We start from the raw sequence: 21,355 nt of genomic DNA, 5'->3' as shown, positions 1-21,355 counted from the left end.
GAGGAAGTAAAAGCCTGAGTAAATAAAGTCTCTAGTTGTCTTTTTAAAAGCATTCACAGTTGTCAAAGAGTGAATGTTTACCGGGAGAGCATTCCAGAGTGTGGTGGCGGCAGCAACAGAGAAGGCCCTGTCCCTTGTGCATGACAATCTAGCCTCACTCAATGTCGGCACACGGAACAAAGGCCCGCCTGATGATCTTGTTGGGTGGGCAGAAACCTTTGGAAGCAGGCAGTCCTTCAGGTATCCAGGGCCCAAGCCATTAAGGGCATTGAAGGTAACAACCAGTAGGCATGTGCCCAAAACGTTTCGGAGGCCATTATGGAGGCCTCCGAAACGTTTCGGCACTGGGGGTGGTTTCGGCGCTGGCAGGGGTAGCGCTTTAAGGGCGGGGGAGTGTGTACTCACCCCTCCTGCTGCATTTCCCCCACCGGCGCGTTGTTTTTTTTAAGCCCATCGGGGCGGCAGCGTTCCTCCCTGCCGCCCCGTTTTCCCCGTCGGCCGGAAGTGGTCGGAAGTTGTGAGTGCGCATGCGCCCGTGGTGCATGCGCGCGCACATGGCAGAAGGGCGTGCACGCACGCAACAGGCGCACGCGCACTCGCAACTTCCGGCCACTTCCGGGGCCGAAGATTTCCGTGCACATCCCTAACAACCAGCACCTTTAATTGGGTCTGGAAACAAATTGGCGACTAGTGCAGCTCTTTCAGAATAGGTGTAATATGCTCTGAGCGAGCAGTTCCAGGTAGAACCCTGGCAGTTGCATTTTGCACCAACTGAAGCATCCAAATATTTTTCAAGGGTTGGCCCATGTAGAGCACATTGCAGTAATCCAGTCGCAACATGACTAAGGCATGGGTAACCAGATCTGCCTTCTCTAATCAACTTTGCAACAGTGGCTTATCTGTTGCCCTCACACTGTAGTCTGCCATGGAGTTTTGGTGAGGGGGACTCTTTTTTTTCCTTCCCCAATGTGAAAAGCCATTTTCGTACATGTAGGCTATTAAAAAGTTCTTGGCCACAATCTAGCACAGTGTTAGGCATACAGTTGCCTTCTGTGTATACTGGATTATTGCCACTCTTTAAAAATGGCCACCCTATCAATGTGGCTTAGTCCATATTATTATACCTTGGAACCACAGTGTTTGGTGCTTATGTAAAAAAACAAAAAACCTTTGCCTATTTCTAAATGGCAGTACCATGTTAAATATTTGTAGGTTTTAAGAACTCATTGTTAATTTATTTTCCTGTCTGCAGATTGTAACATTTTGATGTTTCTGTTTTAGGTCAATCGAATTCTTAAAGTTGCTAAGCCCAATATTGTGGTCATGAAACTACTGGCAGGAGGTCACAAGAAGGATTCTAAAGTAAGCAGATTGTAGCAAAATGGTCGCTTTTGAAACCGGTGGTGCTTGTAGGATGAGCATCTAGCAAACCTCACAAGTTGGAGGGCTATGAGTAATCGGTGTGATTTGCTTCCTGTTAACATCCTGTGTGACCCTCAAGGACTTGTTTTTGGCAGCAAAAATGGCTTTTGCAGGGAAGAGAGGAAGTGAACATAGGAACGTAAGAAGCTGCCATATACTGAGTCAGACCATAGGTCCATCTCGCTCAGTCTTGTCTACACAGACTGGCAGTGGCTTCTCCAAGGTTGCAGGCAGGAATCTCTCTCAGCCCTATCTGGGAGATGCTGCCAGGGAAGGAACTTGGAGCCTAGATGCTCTTCCCAGAGTGGCTCCATCCCCTAAGGGGAATATCTTACAGCGCTCACACTTCTAGTCTCCCTGTCGTATGCAACCAGGGCGGATCCTGCTTAGCTTAAGGGGACAAATCATGCTTGCTACCACAAGACCAGCTCTCTTTTCTGCATCCTCCCTCCCTGCACTCTCCCTGCATGCTGGGCTGCACAGGGAGCCTTCAGCACAGCTAGTGGCCTGGCTCCTGTGAGGATAGAGCACTTGCTCTGCTTTCGTAATGCTGTGGAGAATATGGGCCACTGTATCCTTCTTGTAAAATTAATAGATCTTCAACAAGGGTGGCCAGTGTACAGCTCCCACCGGTACCTTAACACCTCATATCTTGGGGCTATGTAGTGTTTTTCTATATGTGCTAGTGGCAAATTAAACACCCCTTACTTTGCAGCAACAGCACACACATTTTTCTATATGGAGCATCTCCATATCAGTATGTGTCCTATATAAAAAATACAGAGCAGATTCTGGTTAAACCTGGGTATGGTTCTGACACTGTTGGAACTATAGATTCTTCCTCAGTGAAGGAATGTATCCAGAGGTCAGGTTTCTCCTCCTACCTTTTCCTGAATCTGGGCCAATGGCAAGCAGCTCAGATATCCTGTGTAGGAGGGGCATATCCACTGCCTGCCAGTTTCCATCATTCTAGCTCCAGAGCAGGAGCCTTGGTGCCTTCTCTGTCCTTGTGTCTCTAGCAGAGAGAAAAAGAAGGGACACGGCTGCATCAGCTAGCCAAGATTTTCTCTTTTAGTCCGCCAAACCTCGTTTAATTGCTTGGATGGCACAGTGAGAAGGAAGCAGCGAGAGAGAGGCTTCCCTTTAGGATGAGTCTGAATACTCTACACGCTGTGATATGTGCAAACTGGTTTGATGTCAAACCAGTTCGACATCGAACCGGTTTGGTTCGACCCCAGACTGAAGCCCCCCCGCCGTCTGGAGTGTGTTTTCCCAAACTTTAAAAAAAAGATTCACTTATCTCCCTCCGGGGGGCATCTCTAAGACCACAGGGGTGGGGGTCTCTGCAGGCTGCACAGAGGCCCACTGGGTATGCATGGCAGCCTCCAAAATGGCCACTGCAACAGAGGGAAAGGGCCAAAGTATGCCCAAATGTGCTGATTTACTGCATAACAGAGGCTGGCAGGGGTTGGAGGGAACTTCCACGGACCCCCCTCCCCTACGACCTTGGAAAAGCCCCTCGGAGGGAGTACGTGAATTTTTTTTAAGTTCACGAATCCCCTCTGAACCAAATGGGGGGGGTGATGGGGGGGCAAAACCGAACTGGTCCGGTTTGGACTCAAACTGAACCAGGCCAGCCGGTTTCATGCACACCCCTAATGTGCAAATCTCGGGCAGATTCCGAGTCCCAACCAAAAAAGTGGCAGGACTCTAAGGTGCAGCCATGGTCTTCCAAATGGAGACTACCCCGCTTGTCTTTCCAGCTCAGCAGTAGTTGCAACCCAATGCCTCCTCATGGTGGGGAATTGGTCGTGTACGCAGCAGGCAAAGTTGGGCGCTCAGGCAGTCCCACAATCGCTTCTGATGTCGTAGAGGAAGGCCCTAAAGTTCCCAAGGGCCAGTATATGCGGCCTAGCTGGGATATATCAGATGTGAGTCTTGGCAGTCCCAAATGGCCCCAGGGTTCAAAGAGTTAAGTGCTGGTGTGGGTTGAGAAAATCTCCAAATATATTGGAATCTGGCTCAAGGAACTGGCCCTAGAGGATATTCAGAAGTGAGGAAAAAGCCTTCTTGCCAGGTCAGGAGAGTCCCCCAAAAGGCAGAGAGAACCTCCTTTACAGAACCCTCAGGGGGCCTCCTGACTCTGCAATGTCAACTTCTGCAGATAGAAAGTGACCACCACTGAAGAGAGGCCTCTGTTCACTCCAGCGAGGGCTCTGATCAGGAGTCTAGGCCACCCAGATGATCTGCGGGTGGGGGGGGGGATGCTGGAGGCACCCATCCTCTCTCTTCAAACCTCTCCAGCTCCCTCCATTAGAACTCGGAAGAGTACCAAAGAAGGTGGAAAAATCCCACATTACAAAATTACCTGATTGCTGTACTGAGGTCTGCAGGTAGAGGGTGACTGCCAGTCCAGAGAAGCAGAGAGGCCTCTGTTCACTCATGTGAGAGCTCTGATCGGGAATCACTCCTCCTACCTGCAGTCAGATGACCCATAGGCACCCCACCTCTCCCCTCAAGGCTCTCCAGCTCCCAGGAGCCCACCCCTTTCTCCTAAGGGGTTTCTAGTCCCCAGGGCTCCACTCCAGCCAGATCCTATTGATCTTTTCCCATCCCAGAGATGACTTAGACAATTCCTCTTCAGGCAAGGAGGAGGGTGAATTATGCAAGGAGGAAGCTGGCCCAGCTCATTCTGCTTCTCAGGATTTTCTTCCAGGGAGATTTTGCCAGGTTACTGCACAAGGCCCATAGGACCCTCAATCTAGAAGGGCAAGGGCATTCTGCACCCATAGAATCAGAGGGTAACTAGCAGGTCTTTCCACCCTCCCTGCTCACTTAGGATACTATCCCATGCCCACAGCTTTTTACACAGACCATCCATTCAGAATGCTCTAACCCAGACAAGAGCAGGGGGTCCTTCAGGTACCATGAAATGCTTTTATCTGACCCCCAAAGCAATCATGGACATGTTGAGGGTTCTTTTGGCTGAGGTGCCCATGGCTGCTGCCTTGGTTAAAGGCCAGGTAGTGCCCTGGGAAGGGGGACAAATTAAAAAAAATCCAGTGGTAAAAGGTGCGATGCCATTTTAAGGCAGTTGCTCAAGGCCTCAGTAGGGATGTGCATGGAACTGGTTCGTAGGCCCTTTATGGTTCTCTGAACTGTTATGGTTCGAATGGTGGGCAGTTCCGCCAGTTTGAAGGCGGGTGTGGGGGAGTTCTGCTTTAAGGGTGGGTGAGGGTGCACTTAGCCCTCCCTCATTCCCCCACCGGGGCGGAAGTATACCTCCCTGCCACCCTGTTGCTGCCTTTCCCGGAAGTAGGCGAAAGTATCCGATGTGTTTGTGACGTGCCTACCTCGCCTACTTCTGGGAAAGGCAGCAACAGGGCGGCAGGGAGGTACACTGCTGCCCTGGTGGAGGGGAATGGAGGGAGGGGTAAGTGCACCCTCACCCCACCTTCGTGCCTGCCCCGCCCGGTTCTGTGCACATCCCTAGGCCTCAGTCCTGGCCCTGAGAGCCTCTGTGGCCTCATCCATCTTTACCCAGGCATCCATATTATGGGTAAGGAACCTTTGCAATGAGTTCCTCCCAGGCAACTCCAAACTGAGGCAAGGGTTGAACAAACTGGGCAAAAAGCCTTTTTTTTTTTTTTTTTGCCTTCATGGCAGATGCTACACTGCAGATTTCTGCCAGAGCCCTGGAATGCGATGTGACTATTAGGAAACACTTAAGCTTCAAGGGTTGGAAAGTCCATCAGAATTCTTATTCTAACCTGGCTACCATACCCTTCAAGGGTGGCAAGTTATTTGGTGAAAGTTTGGACTTGCTTGAGACTAAAAACCAAAAGGCCATGCCACCTCCTTCAAAGGAGGATAAAAGAGCAAACCAAATGTCCAATTCTTCCTTTTAGACACCCAGATCCCCCATTCACAACCATCTTAGTCAGGGGCGAAGTCAGTGGAATAGGCCCAGAGCATACTTTAGAGATAATGCCTCCTTCAAGAGAATCCAGAACTCTCAGCCCAATAGGAGGATCAAGTTACAGATCTCCCAATGACTTTGGGATTGTCATTTAGCCCTATGCGCAACTCGAGGGATCCATGATTTTCCCCATAGAGATGGTTCCTTGGGCAAGATTTCAAGTACACCACCTTCAGTGGTCTCTGTTGCCTTGGCAGGACCAGATTGTTGCCAGATATCTAAGGAGAGCCATCTCGGGTAATGGCATCTCTGCAGCGGTGGTCCTCCCCAGCAACCCTCTACCCACACAAAAGGGTTCAGTTTACCACTGACACCTGGGCAAAGAGGCACCTTATTAACATGGTGATTCTCTTTATTTAGCAGGGGGAGAGTAACTGGCCCTTTCCATCCCCAGCACAGTACCTTCAGTGACTGTTGTTGGTTTCTGTCTTACTGTATGTTTCTTTTTAGATTGTGAGCTCATTGGTGACAGGGATCCACATAATATATACATTTATTATTTATCTATGTAAACCGCTTTGGAAACTTTTGTTGAAAAGTGGTATATAAATATTTGTTGTTGTTGATAGAAGTCTGTGAGGAGGGGATCCCCACTGAAGCTACTGGGTAGCTCAGGGTCAGTGGTCCAGGGAGAAGAGGCAACACAGCAGCAACTGGTTGGGACTCCAGGTGATCAAAAACACTCTCCCAGAATTCCAGATAGTTATGATGTATTATCATGTAATCAGAACTGACAGCTTTACTGCCAAGGTCCATCTCAACTGGTAGGGCAGCACAAGGTCCAGGTCACTGGTTTTAACATGGGCAGGGGCCAGTGTGACTTCTCACAGCCGATCTGTAGGGGGAATTGAATGTGTGAGCAGTCTGGTTAAGCCACAGATAGATTGACCAGGCAGAAAGAGCTTTCAGCAATCAGGCCTTTGAATGCATAGTGTGTAGGTTCAATCAGCTGGTAGTGGATTTTTTATTTTTTTTTGTACCCTGGAGAATGCAAAACTGCCCTGCTTCCAATCTAGGGATGTTCAGGAGGAGAGGAAGCAGGAGATGCCTTGACAACCAGCTGGCACTAGGCTGTTCTAATTCCCTCCAACAGCTATATACAGGTTGAGTATTCCTTATCCGGACATCCAAAATCAGGAATGCTCCGAAATCCGGAAACCACCATGGCGTGTGCCATAGCAAAACAAAAAACAAAATTTATTTATTATCTTGGTGAGCTGGGCGATCTTCTTACACATTTTCATATGCATTTCCTGATCACCTTCCTCCAATGAACTACAGTGACTAGTAGCTTTAGAAGACCCGTTGCAAGTCCCAGCCTGATGGACCTTGTTTATGCCAGAAAGCCATCAGGCAGCAAGCTACAAACATTCATTCATTCATTCATTCATTCATTTATAAGCCTTGATGACTGCTTTAATAATCTCTCTCGCACACGCACAGCTCACTAGCAAAAGGAAAACACTTCAGTTCCCAAACCGAGCTGGCTGAAGGTGCAGCCTTCCTCTCCTTGTGTATACCCGATCCACAAGCAGAAAAAGCAAAAGCAGACCACCTTTGCACTTGCAAGCCCACCCACCCTTCTCCCATCCGGGTCCCTCCCAACTCTCAATTTCCGCCAGGAGGAGGTGCTGCTGGCTGGATGCTACACATTCCCTTGGGGAGATGCTGAGCCCTTCGCCCCGGGTAAAATCAACATTTTAAAAGCGGAAGAGGAGAGAAGGAGAGCCCTATTCACTCGCTCAGATTCCCAATTTTGCTGCTTTTAAACATGCTGTAATTTTTAATTCTCTCTAGTTGTGGCTCTGTTTTTATTGTGAAGCTTTTAGATATTTTTTCATGTTCTCACTTTGGCGCTAGAGGGAAAATACAGTAACATTTTGTGCGTTGACTTGGATCCCATGCCCAAGATATCTCATAACTCCGAAATCCAGAACACATCTGGTCCCAAGCAGTCCGGATAAGGGATACTCAACCTGTAGCGCCAAACAATAAGCAGAACCTTATGTCACCAAACTGGCCACACCCCATAGACTTCTCTTGGGAACCCCTTGCCCCCTGTTCCTAGGCTTCAACCCTTGTCTCCTATTCCAGGGCTCAGTGGTTCATCTAGAACTGGACTGGATGAAGCACTGTGCCTGTATGTTTGAGGGCCAGTGGATACATTCCACAGATTTGAGAAACCATTTTGTCATCACAAAGATCTTCCACAAACAAAATATGGTGCAGTTTAATAACATCAACCTCTATTTTCCTCTATAGTGCAAATTATTGCCCTTCTTCAGAATGGCTTGGATGTGGGGCTGAGACTGAACATTTTAAAAAGGCAGGTGCCAGCCACTGCATCAGTTCTGGCTGGTCCCTTTGCTGCCTGCAGTTTATCAGAGCAACAACTCTGCTCTGTGTAGAAGGATTTTTTTCTAATCTACCTGTTCTGTTAAGAACAGATACTACATTTATTCCAAGAATTAACTTTTTCTTTCACAAGTCTCAGGAGCTGATGTTACCTTTTTCTGCTCCAATCCTCCTCCTCCGCCCAAAGAAAAGGTGTGGCATACTCTAGATGTTAGAAAGACAGTAAAAATTTGAAGTGTTCTAAGAGTCTCTGAATCTCTTTGTTTCCTTTCATGACCATTCATTGAGTATAAGGTCTTCAGTAATACTCTGGCTTGTTGGATTCATTAGTGTATAAGCCTAGCATTTTCCTTCCAAGTGTTTGATTCCTTCAGCCCACTCTAATAGAATCACAGCCACACCTTCAGCATTCTCTGTTCGGGTCCCGCTTATCAATATTTGCAGGACAGCCACTTCAATGACCTTCTTTTGTTTGGCACTTTAAGCTGCTGTCTTTCCTCTGTCTCCTTTGGGAGAAGCATCTGGCCTGACCCTTAGCTCCCCCCCCCATTAATGAGGGAGGTTGCATATGCCTTCTATTGATATACTCTTCCACTGAGTAGTGTTCCCTCTAACAGGGATTCCCAAATGTTGTTGACTACAACTCCCATAATTCCCAGCCATAGGCCACTGCAGCTGGGGATGCTGGGAGTTGTAGTGAACATCTGGGAATCCCTGTAGGAGGGAACAATGCCACTGAGGGAGAATGAATCATTGGCACTTTTCAGAAAGATCATTCTCCTCAGTGGTCAGGAGTGCATCTCAGCTCACCCAGTTCATTGTCGGGTCTGGGCATTTTCTGGGGAGGGCCCATCTGAGGTATAATGCTAGTCATAACTCATTCCTTGGGAGTCCTTCCTTCCTTTGGTGGTTTTGCTACTGTTTGGTTTACCAGTGTGTGTTAGTTGTTGGCACCAGAGCAAGTTAGTGGCTTGGAACCTGGAAGGCAGTGATTATGCCTCTCCTACATGGCTTATCTGAGCTACTTTGCTATTGGCCCTGTGGAGCAGGTAGGAAGAACAGCCTAACCTATGGATACACTCCTGACCACTGCGGAGAATGGCCTTTCTGGTAAGTGCCAACTATTCATCCTCTTCTAAATTGTGCATCTGGTGGAATTGGTAGCATCTCTAGTACAAGCATTGCCTGAGATGGTTGTGTCTGACCTAGCAGTTCTGTGTATGAGCAGAGATCTGGTTTCAGAATTATATATATATATTCTTAGTTGCAGTTTACTGTAACATTTTTTCTTTAATTAAAATACTTGCAGTTTTTTTGTTGTGAATGTTTGTACACTGCTCAGATGCAGGTTTTGGGCAGTAGGAAAACGTTAAATACACTAAATCCTTTACTTTTTCTTCTAGGTACCACCAGAATTTGACTTCTCCCCTCACAGATACTTCCCAGTTGTGAAGCTTGTTTGAAAAATGAGGGCTAGGAGGATAAACGAACTATAATTTGTGTTGGATGGGCTTTTATATTGTGCTCGGAAAGGAGATGGCACTCTTTGATAAAAAGTACTGTTGTATTGGGAGTAATTACTGACTTCCTTACCTGTCTGACAACTGCTGTTTTAAAGTGGTTTGTGTAATATTCTACTGGAACTGATTTTATCAACTACATTGTTGAAGCATTGTTCAATTTATTAGATTTATCCATAAATCATTTTTATGAATGGTGTTTGAACATTTCATAACATTTCAATGTAAGCATTTCATAACACTCTTGAGTACTTTGAAAGTAATGCAGTAAGGGAGCTGTTATATCTTGATACACATTGTTAAAAGTAGGCTTCAGCCCTAAACACCACCCCCTCCCCCAAATGCTCTGGTGGTGGTGCATGTTTATGTAATTATTCACACTTGTGTAGCTTAAAATTAAAACTAAAACACCCATTTCCAGCCTTGCTAGGCATTAAATTTTAAAGGGTATGCAATTAGAATAAACAACTTGTAAAAGGAGAAGGATGGCTGAGCATTGTTTCCTGCTCTGGTCATAGATGAGCTTAGTCTATGGAGATTCAATACAGACCTGGAAGGCTCCACACTTACTGCAGGGGTGGGGTTGCCTTCTGGTTTGGCAGCTGAGATTTCTTGCTGTGGCCATTAATGACCACAGTCTGCATTTGGTCAAAGGAATTTATACCAGGAATTTGATTTTGCACTACTGTAGGTTTCTTTGCTGGGTTCCTATGTGATTGCATCTTTTACTTTGCTCATTAAAAGCTTATTGTGTGCAGTTTTCCCCCTCCAGTGCTAGGACTATGTTTTGGCCACTTCCCGATAGGTTAGCCAAATGTTTTATGAACTGTTAACATTTGGTCAGTAAGTTTTCAGTGGAGTTATTTACACATGTTGGAGTGTTTTGTAAGGCAGGGATGATTTGTGAAGCATTAAACTCATTAGCATGGTTATATAAATAGGGATATTCCTATGTAACCAAAAGGAACCACATAGCTTATTAGGTAAGAAGAAAAAGAATTTAAAGAATAAGAGTTGACTACTTGATAGCCTAAATACATTAGACCTAAAATCTAGATATAACTGAAGTTTAATAGATTTTTCAAGGAATATAGAGCCAAGATTTGTCCATCCTTATTGACAAAACTCAAGTTAACTTTCCAAATATACTTGATTTTGATAGACATGGCTCTTAACCTTACAGCCTGTTTCTGTTTACGTAAAGCTTCATTGTGTTCAACAGGTCTTACTCTTAAGTATGCATGCAGGGGACTGTAGCTTTAATAAATCTAGCTGATGAGGTTGAGTAAGAGAAACTGAAGCTAGAAATCAAACAGTGGATCTGTTTTAGAACTTGGTTTTTCAAAATCCTTGTTTAAGAAAGTGTTCTGGGTTCCAGTTCAAAATGTGGCTTTGTTTGGTAAGACCTCAAGTGTGATCAGTATTATCTATGCTGCATGTAGATGTATAATTCATGAAGGATCACTACAGCACCAAAGAGCCACTTTCTGTGGAAGAAAGCAGGCTTATCCAGTTATACTCCCCCCCACCTGTCCACATGAAAAGCAGATTCTACCTCAAAGGTTTCTGACTGACTTACTTCAAGCATATAAGCAAGCACAGACTTGTCACAGTATACATTAAGGTGTCTTTAGGTTAACTGAAAAGTCCTGAGATAAAGTGATCTTTCTTGGTCTGACTTTGAGATAACTTTTGCTGCCTACATGAATGCAGTGGAAGTCTGGAAATAAGAGATCTGCATCTTTGTAACACTGCAACACTCTAACCTTGAAGCTTTTGCCAATACCTGTCTTAATATTTTCTCTCCACTTCTATCCCAAAGTACTTTTTTCTAATTGGCCTGTAAAAGAGTGGTTAGTGTTGTTCTAGCTACTTATTCAGAAGCAGCTAAGAAGGCAGAAGTATCCGACTTGTTTACAGTGACTGTTATTGGACATTGATTTACATTGTTCTCAGCACCTGTTCTACTTGTTTCCTTCCAGGACCCTTGGGCTTGTGAACTAATTCATTCAGCATTGTTTTCCTTTCACAAAACAATTGGCTCCGTTTCTTAGATAGATGGCCAAGTTCTTTTGTAATGCCAATGCACCACTTAAAGATCAGTTTAGAAGAATAGGTCAGAACATATTTAAATAAATCCTAACAGTGATTGACCAAAGTTCAGTTTTTCAAGCCTTGAAGAGATGGACTGGTTTTGTTTATTTTTTGCAACAGCAACACATTGACTTCACAGCTTCTGTTGATGCTCTTCACCAAGCTTAAATAAGTGGTTTTGTATGTTGAGATCTTCAAGATTCTTGACTGAAAGAAGAAAACTTTGGTGAAATTTTCAATGTATTGAAAAAGATGGAAAGACAACATTTTGCCTGTCCTGGATCATTGTTCAAGATACACTCTTTCAGTTGTGGTAAGGTCTCATCTAAACTTTTTCCTCCAAAAGGAAATACAGCAGCTACTTTTTTTTTTTTTAACATGCTGCCAAATCAGTTCTCTCTCCATCTATGAATCTCATTATTTTGAAATGAAGAAAAATATTTATGGAGCCCATATATGGCTATGGATTTATTTGATTTATTACATTTATATCCCGCTTTTCCTCAGAGGAGCTCAGAGTTCTGTTTATCTGCACAATGTACATGGGTAGATGGTTATGTTTATCTTAACAACCCTGTGAGGTAGGTTAGGCAGAGAGATACATGACTGGCCCAGAGTCACCCAGAGCATTTCATGGTTGAATGGGGATTTGAACTCTGGTCTTCCCATTCCTAGTCCAACACTCTAACCACTATGCTGGCTCTCTATATGATAAATGGCAATCACCATTTTGAAAGAGTTCTAAAACTTAGAGCAATGCAGAAAATTCAGAAGACAGTAGGGAGACTTACCATTAAAGTTGTCTTGATGGTCAACAAGAGCAGCTTGTTTATCTGTTTCAGATTCTGCCTCATTCACATCTAAATTGTATTCCACTCCTTTGTTTTCCTGGCTTGCTCTTTTGATTCCAAATTCACCTGCAATGCCAAGTCCAAAAAAATCCTTTATGCATCTTTGCTGTAATATTCTTGAATTTCAAATGGTTTGCTGTAATATTCTTGAATTTGAGTTTGCTCAGGCTCAGACTGGCCCGCAGAGCATATTCCTGGTGCGCCCCATCCGCAGGGCGCCCCTGCACCCCGCTGTACTTGGCAGCATGAATACTCCCACACTTAAGTACCCATTCTGCTCAAAACCCTATTATTATTATTTCTTGTTTACACAGTCAGACAGGTGTTATTGACTGGTTTGTTTTATCCAGACATCGAGTCCTTCCCAAGGACCTGGGATGGCTGAATTTTATTGTCAATTGTTATTATAGATATCATCGCAGAATATTATTATTATTATTATTATTTCAATTTCTACACCGCCCTTCCAAAAATAGCTCAAGGCGGTTTACACAGAGAGAAACAATAAATAAATAAGATGGCTCCCAGTCCCCAAAGGGCTCACATTCTCAAACGAAACATAAGATAGACACCAGCAACAGTCACTGGAAGTACTGTGCTGGGGGTGGATAGGGCCAATTACTCTCCCCCTGCTAAATAAAGAGAATCACTACAGTAAAAGGTGCCCTCCTCACGTACATTCCACCACCCTCTTCGTACCCCCAGTCCGGCCCTGGGTTTGCTTTCAGCTTTTTGCTGCACATAGTCTCAAATGTGCAAACAGAACCACATTTAAGAGTTTAAATCTTAGATCTCAGCTTGCTTTAGACACAAAAGGATAAGCTAACTTGCCGTTTGAAATTATGAATACATTTGAGCAGAAAATTTAGATCTAGTACTCCATCACTAAAAATACTACTAGCACTTTGATTGTTCTTGATCTGTTGTTCAGTAGGAGGCAGGTTCTTTAAAGAATTTTAAAGCACCTCCTACTTCATAAAACCAATCTACCTACCACTTCTAGCCACCTTAAGTGGCGCAGTGGGGAAATGCTTGACTAACATGTAGACAGTTGCCGGGGATTCCCCGCTGGTATTATATTGGGCAGCAGTGATATAGGAAGATGCTGAAAGGCATCATCTCATACTGCGTGGGAGGAGGCAATGGTAAACCCTTCCTGTATTATACCAAAAGAAGACTACAGGGCTCTGTGGGCACCAGGAGTCGAAACCAACTTGATGGCGCATTTTACCTACCACTTCTAATAGAGATGGTTGTAGGTTTCAATATTTTGTTTGCTGCTTGGTTTTCAGCTGCAATTTCTTCAGTTATGCAAAGCCAGCTGAAGAAGATAGAAAACCATCTAACCTAGGCTTACTGACAAAGATGTGTGCTAAATAGCCTTAGCACTCGAGGTGTAATTATCTCCTTCCTATTAAAGATTGCAGTTGACACCTGGCTCTGATATAAAGAAGTGCTGACCCCAGGGCTGGAATTTATAGTGGAGTGCAGTGGATAAAGGCCGATGAACAAGCTCAATCCAGAAAAGATGGAGGCATTGGAAGTGAGTGGTTGGCCTAGCTAGGGAGGTAGAATCAAGCCTGTTTTGAATGGGGTTACACTCCCCATTCATAGGGGGACTAAAATATCAGATTCAGTAGATGCTCATAAAACTAGCCTAGAAACCCAAGTGGCTGAGAACATGTTTCACTAACTGGTCTTCTGGATACAGAAAGCCTTACTACAGTTATCTGTGCATTATAGCAAGCTTGCCCTTGAAGACTCTTCAGAAACTTTAGTTAGTTTGCAATACAATTGCTAGACACAGGTGTATACCAGAGGAGTGTCTCTTACTGAGGCTTCAATGTTTTTCACTGATTACCGGTCAAAGCACAATTTGAGGTGGGGGCACTCACTTGTACAGAAACATGGCCCAGAGCCTGGATACTTGAAGCAAAGTCTACCTCGGCATCAGATGGTCATGCCCATGCCACATTCTTGAATGGTGTTGCTGCAGAAACTATGCAATCATGCTAGTGCATATAATAAGCACATATAGTGCACATGTGCTATACCTTCACATGCAGCATCTCCATATGGAGACTAGACTTATTTATTTACATTTATATCCTGCTCTTCCTCCCAGGATCCCAGAGTGGTGTACATGCTTATTTTTATCCTCACAACAACCCTGTGAGGTAGGTTAGGCTGAGAGATACATGACTGGCCTGGAGTCACCCAGTGAGTTTCATGGAGCCCATGAAGCCCTAAACTGCTAACACAGACTGACCTTCAGCCAGTATTGCACATTAAAACAAAATCCCATGTTTCTCCCAGAAGGGACCCAAAATTATCTTTCAACAAATTAAAAACAAAAACCAAATTAATCAGCAGCAACAAAACAAGTGAATACACACAAAAAATACAAGTAGTTATAGTAAGAATCTGCCTACTTTCCATTCACTATAATCCTTATTAATAAATTACCATCCTCACAAGTTAGCCTACTTCAGCCTTAAACATTCATGCATCTGCCATCTAGAATTGGACTGGATGACATCATCACAAACTATGCTGTTGAGGTGTCGCTATGTGTCACTCATGACAACTGTGGTCTCCAGCTTATGCCAGAACATGCACATTGAGAATGCAAATCACATCTCATACAACAGGAAATTCTACAGGGTGGGGGACACCACAGAGAAGGCCCACTTGTATGTTACCACTAGCAGAGCCTCAGACGGCAGTGGGACACTCAGAAGAGCCTTCCTAGAAAATGTTAAGGAATCCAGTCAAGAACTAATGGAAGAATGGATAGCTGTGGCCAGGTCTGCTCGAGGCAGAAACAGAAACAGGCATAAGTGGTACACCAGCTTTAGCTGGGCAAGAGCACTCCAGGCCACAGCAGTCACCTGGACAACCAAGAGTAATGCTAAGTTCAGAAGTACTCCCAAACTGTCTAGTTCTTCAAGAGAAGTGTAATCCCATCCAGAACAGGCGGAGATACCATAGCCTAGGGCAGTGGTTCCCAACCTGGGTTCCTCCAGATGTTGCTGAACTTCAACTCCCAGCACATCCCCAGCCATAATAAATTGTAGCTGGGGATGCCGGGAGTTGTGGTTCAGCAACATCTGGAGGAACCCAGGTTGGGAACCACTGGCTTAGGGGTTCTCAAACTTTAACAAAAGTGTACCCTTTCTGTTGCAAACCTTAAGTTCAGGCACCCCATCAAAATTTTGTGTGGGTGCTAATTTTCTGAAGGCTGTCAGACTGAGGGGAGTGGTACACAGTTTCAGCAAACAGCCAGCCCAGTCAGGAGCAGAGTAGGAGGGTTCCTTTCTACAGTGGTCACATCAGCATGGAGGGCTGTGACTGACCAGTAGAGCCTCTGTCGTGTCTGCATTTAATTGCAGCTTACTATTATAATAGTAATAGTTGCAGCTTACTGTTATAATTACAAATATCCATATCCTGCTTTTCAAAAGAGTTCTCAAAGCGGTTTACAGAGCAAGGTACAATAAAGTTGTTCCCTGTCCCAGAAGTGCGTATAATATTGGGGGATGGGTGGTGGAGTGCGCACAGGCGTGCGCGCGCACACACACACACACACAACACCAAAGCCACTGGGGAGAGGCTATCCTAAACATCTTAAAACACACCTTTTAAAGGAGGCTTTTTAATGCGCCATTATTATTTTGTTATATCTGGTAGGTTCTTTAGCTTTTTATAGTTTTCAGTTTTAATTTGAACCTAATAATTGTGGTTTTTAATCTGACTTTAAAAAAAAATTAGTTAATTGTATTAGCTTTATTGTATCTGTGTATATCTTTGTTCTGAGCTGCCCCAAGCAGTAGTGCACTGGAGTATAAATATTTGCACGGGGTATAAATATTTTAAATAAATAATAAATAAATCCTGAATTGAATAGGGTGAGTTGTTCTCCTCTAGAAGCCTATGAGACACCATTGCCGAAGGTGGAACCTCTTAGGTCAACCATGTCTGTTCTGATCCTGAAACTGAGCCACAAGCTGGGCTAAAACTGGTCAAGAGCTTCAGTCCCATCCAAATGTGACACTGCACACTCAAGCACCTTCTCCAAGTAATTATCCAATACAATGGCAATCTCAGGGGTGGGTGGGTTATTTAACAGAGGGCATGCAACTTCCATTTTTAGGCAAGATAGTAGAATACCCTCTGCAGGAGAAAAATTGATCACTGCCACCAAGGCCTGTACAGCTGGGAAAAGGTGGGTATGCATAAGCTTTGGAGACATAGGGTTGCCTGAACTGTGATTAAAAAGCCTTCAACTTTTACTTCTGAATGGTAATTCTACCAACACAGTAGAGGAAATAAATATGTGTGTAGGATATTCTCTCTATTGTACTAGAGCAGTTTAGTCTGGAGCTGATGCTATAAAAATATCTCCTGGCCAGAGAACAGAGAGGCTTCTTATTCATAAAAGTGAAGCAAGAGAAGAGTGGCCCAAGAATTGTTTTAGTGCAGGGGTACCAAATAGTACCCAGTGGTATAGCAAGCTCTAAGGGGGCTTGTGTGCAAGAGCTGAACATGGCCTAATCAGATAGGTTTCCCCATAGGGATCAATGGGGAACTCAAAAAGATGAACTACTCCCAAACAGATGGGCAGAAAGCTCTAAATATTTCCCATGGCATTAAATACTTAATGCTATCACATGATGATAGCATTAAGTGAACCAATTCAAACATATTGGTTCACTTGTTGATTTTTAATGATTTTTTAAAAGAGTTTAAAACTGTTAGAAGCGCCATAACTGCTTTGTCCCTTGGCAGAAAGTTACAAGATTTCTGGCACTGAATCCCCAATGCTGTCCATTATTCAAGCCTCATTTGGAGGAAACTGCCCCTTGCCTTCACATAAAAATGAGTAGTACCCCCATTTGTTGCATACCATGTTATAATTCCAGAATGGTTGGACAGAAAATGCTCAAAATTCATATGGTGGTAGCATTAAATGTTACCACATCATTTAAGAACATAATTTAATTTGAATTAAGCTGATTTTATTCAATTTAATTAATTTTACACTTTAATTTAAAAACTTTTTAAAATCATTAAAAATAAATGGGTGGTCTGATCTCCTTGAACATCCACACATTTAGTGCTACCATTATGTAGGAACACCATATGAAATTTCGGAGCTTTCTGTCCAGCCATTCACAAGTAATTAATATTTTTTAGTTTCCCATTGATCCCTATGGGGAAAATATTAAGTATGCAATTCAGGTGCAGCTCCCCCTAGTAGTGGCCTGTGTTCATTGCAAACATTTGTTCAATTGTATGGTAGATCCTCCCTTGCTAGTAGACCTAGGTACTTGAAGCGTGGGGAGGCCGGAGGGCTCTGAGTATCCCCTTCAAAGACTCCTAGGGGATACTCAGAGCCCCCCTGCCTACCCATGTTTCAGGTGCTCTCTTTGTTCTCCACCTGAGGACTGCCAGCTTGAAGTCAACGCCTCCTGAGCAATGTGTCTACTAGGGATGTGCACAGAACAGGTTTAGAGTTCTGTTACGAGATCAAAACAGAATGTTAAATCCACGGAACATTCCGCCAGAGAAACTGGGCAAGCCGCTTGTTCCATTAGAATGTTCTAAGAGCCATTTTGGAATCCAAAATGGCACTCTTCTAGCCTCTGTGCATGCGCGACAACCATTTGCGTGGTGGTGCTAACCACGAAAATGGCCGCTACACATGTGCAGAGGCCAGAAGAGCATCATTTTGGATTCCAAAATGGCATGTGACATGCTCTGAATGTTCCAACTTGAAACGGGCCATTACAAGCTCAGAACAGCCTCTTCCTTTGAAAGGCATTCTGTTCTGAGCATAGACTAGAAATAGCCTGTTTTGAGGTGGAACGTTCTGAGCTCGGAATGTTCTGCACATTCCTAGTGTTCATTACAGAAGAAAACCTTCCACCTTGCTCCTAATTGGCTACATTCTGAAGCTCAGAATACTCATCCTCTCAGCCTGAATGACAGGTTTCAGAAACTTAACACTGAGTACTTAACTCTGAGTACTCCCATTGAATTAAGTGGTGCAGTGGGGAAATGCTTGACTAACAAGCAGAAGGTTTCTGGTTCAAATCCCCACTGGTACTATATCGGGCAGCAGTGATATAGAAAGGTGCTGAAAGGCATCATCTCATACTGAGCAGGAGGAGGCAATGGTAAACCCCTCCTGTATTCTACTAAAGAAAACAACAGGCCTCTGTGGGCACCAGGAGTCAAAATTGACTTGATGGTACACTTTACCTTTACTCCCATTGAAATTAATGGGACAGGTAAATTTTATTTAATTTCAATAAAACTGTATGAACAACAGTGTGGATGTGAGACAGTGGCTATAGTATCTTATCTCCCTAACTGTAACACACGTGTGTGTGTGTGAGTGCGCGCACCCACACACACACACACACATATACATATATTCCCCACCCCACCCCTCTAGGGAATACCTGAGGTGAAAGTTTGCAGCAGAAAGGGGTATACTTATTTTTAAAAGGTTGGAAACCCCTGTTTTGTGGATCAGAATATGCTTCATCTACCCCAGCGTTTTACTCTCTACAAAGATCTCTTCATATTTTTCCGGACAAGATTTTTTAAAGAGCAAATGGAATCTGATTAAGGATTGGTTCACTTCAAGATAGGTAGAATTAGATGTCTCACATTTTGCTACCTCGTTGACAATTCTTAAGTAATATGCAGGAGTGAGAGATTATTCAGCAGTGAATGACATCCACCGTATATTAGACATGACTTAATGGCACACAGTTTGAATATCATTTTCATGAATATGCCAGATGCCAGAACTCTTGATAGCCATTTTGCGTTCATTTTTATACCCCAAATATCACAAGCCAAGTTCATCACGGAGAGAGCAGCTTGATCCTTTGTACTCACCATCCCTGCTGGTCTCCTGGTCATCCTGCTGCAGATCATCATTTAGGAGATGTTCTCGTTCAACTTCTTCATCCTCTGCTTTTGCACGTTTAGCATCTGGATGGCCTGCAAGTTCTGATACTTTTCCATTCTGCCTTTCTACTGCAACTTCTCCAAGTATATTTCTAACCTCTTCAAATGGATTCTGCTCTATTCGTGGTTCTGGAGGCAGTTCCTTATGATCTGTGCTAGCTGTGGATATTTGTGGATGGCTCTTATGAACAGGAATTTCCTCTTCCTCTTTATTGATAACATCTTCAGTTCCTTACATAAATAATTGCAAAATCACAATTAGAACATAATAGAACTGTTTTCATAATACAATTTAAACATAAGCAAGCAAAACCAGTTTAACCATTATTTCAGTTTTTTCCAGGTTAGTTTTTTGTACTTAAATACACTTCACAAACTTGTGACCATCTCTAAACTGCACAGGCATGCCTGTTTAGGACATTGGCCTGAACAGACACGGCCAGTGTCCCTCCGGTCTCTCCGCTGCCAGGGGAGAAGGGAGAAGGACTTCTCTGCTCCCCCACCGCCGCAGGCACCCCTTGGCCATGGTAAGGGGCGGGGAGTTTAAACACAAAAAAGGAGGTTTGGCAGGGCAGGCCCGCCAGAGGAGGTTTCAGGGCCCAAAGCATCTTGGTGTGTCCCTGCAGGCAGGCAAGTGCTTTATCAGAAATACTGATAAAGTATTTTACATAGAAATAACAGTTTCAAAAGCAGAACTTAATCTTAATGCATGTTTTTCCTAACATGTATAGGCCATCAAGACATACATGGTCAACAAAAAAGAAGCAGCCACCGCAGCCAGCCACACCATACATTTCAGGGGAATTACATAGAGGTCACTAGAACTACCTGAGGCCCTGAATACAGGGAACAGCAGGATGAAAATGGAGCACACTAGCCAGACAGCCAACATAAAATGATTCAATCATAGTGCCAGATTACCCTGCCTAACACTGCTGTGATTAGATGGTTTATCTTCCATTCTTAGTGCAAGGGAAGCAGACAGGAGCAAAAAGCACTTTGTGTCTTCCTAGAGGTAATGAAATCATTGCATCAGGAACTAAAAAGAGAAACTACATTTCTAGTCAAAAATGTTAAACCAGGAACATGGAAGTTGCATAAACATTAAATCATAAAGTCACAGGAAAACCGATGATTGGTTATCTTTGCTGCTATAAAAACCTACCTTTGTGATAATCTAGTTCTGCTGGATTTTTTATGATGGGTGTTGGTTTCAAGGCTTCTAATTTCAAAGAGTTGTCAGAAATTTGGAGTTTGTTTTGAGGTTCATTTCCTTGTTTAGTCAAGTCATGCTGCTGGAACTCTGATAATTCAATTGTTGGCACCTGAATGTTAACCTAAAAACAACAACAACACAAATATGGAGGTTGCAGAGAAACTGAATGAGTTCTTTGCGTCTGTCTTCACGGCAGAGGATACTGAGCATATACCTGTTCCTGAACCAGGCTTTTTAGGGATGGAGGCTAGAGAGCTGAGTCTGATAGAAGTGACAAGGGAGATGTTCTAAACTGTCTGGAAAAACTGAAAGCTAACAAATCACCAGGGCCGGATGGCATCCATCCAAGAGTCCTCAAGGAACTCAAATGTGAAATTGCTGACCTCCTTGCTAAAATATTTAACTTATCCCTGCAGTCGGGCTCTGTACCAGAGGACTGGAGAGTAGCAAATGTAACACCGATTTTCAAAAAGGGCTCTAGGGGCGATCCGGGAAATTACAGGTCGGTTAGCCTAATGTCTGTTCCAGGCAAATTGATGGAAAGCATCCTCAAGGATAAAATTGTAAAGCACCTAGAAGAACAGGCCCTGCTGGGAGTGAGCCAGCATGGCTTCTGCAAAGGTAAATCTTGCCTCACCAACCTTTTGGACTTCTTTGAGAGTGTCAACAAGTATGTGGATCAAGGTGATCCAGTTGACATAGTCTACCTGGACTTCCAAAAAGCTTTCGACAAAGTTCCTCATCAAAGACTCCTGAGGAAACTTAGCTGTCATGGAATAAAGGGACAAGTACATGTGTGAATTGCTAACTGGTTGAAAGACAGGAAACAGAGGGTAGGTATAAATGGAGAGTTTTCACAATGGAGGGAAGTAAGAAGTGGGGTCCCGCAGGGATCTGTACTGGTACCGGTGCTTTTTAATTTATTCATAAATGA

The 21,355-nt window shown here is 44.0% G+C and overlaps 2 protein-coding genes across 2 annotated transcripts in view; one reads left to right on the top strand and one right to left on the bottom strand.

The window, feature by feature from the left end:
* The window catches only part of NAA35 (N-alpha-acetyltransferase 35, NatC auxiliary subunit), a 43,632-nt gene extending 34,162 nt beyond the window's left edge, over positions 1–9,470 (top strand). The window contains exons 22-23 of the mRNA XM_053293764.1: positions 1,282–1,362; positions 9,160–9,470. Of these exons, the coding sequence (XP_053149739.1) occupies positions 1,282–1,362; positions 9,160–9,219 (141 nt within the window). The 3' untranslated portion in view covers positions 9,220–9,470. The remainder of the gene's footprint in view (positions 1–1,281; positions 1,363–9,159) is intronic.
* A 1,987-nt stretch (positions 9,471–11,457) lies between these two features.
* The window catches only part of GOLM1 (golgi membrane protein 1), a 59,907-nt gene continuing 50,009 nt past the window's right edge, over positions 11,458–21,355 (bottom strand). The window contains exons 7-10 of the mRNA XM_053293765.1: positions 20,371–20,542; positions 19,134–19,436; positions 12,162–12,287; positions 11,458–11,577 (exon numbers count right to left, since the gene is read on the bottom strand). Coding sequence (XP_053149740.1) covers positions 11,504–11,577; positions 12,162–12,287; positions 19,134–19,436; positions 20,371–20,542 — 675 coding nt within the window. The 3' untranslated portion in view covers positions 11,458–11,503. The remainder of the gene's footprint in view (positions 11,578–12,161; positions 12,288–19,133; positions 19,437–20,370; positions 20,543–21,355) is intronic.

The sequence above is a fragment of the Hemicordylus capensis genome, chromosome 2 (genome assembly GCF_027244095.1).
Source record: "Hemicordylus capensis ecotype Gifberg chromosome 2, rHemCap1.1.pri, whole genome shotgun sequence".
Lineage (NCBI taxonomy): Eukaryota > Metazoa > Chordata > Lepidosauria > Squamata > Cordylidae > Hemicordylus > Hemicordylus capensis.
The sequence above is the reverse complement of the archived record's forward strand: the minus strand, read 5'-3'. Positions and strand labels throughout refer to the sequence as shown.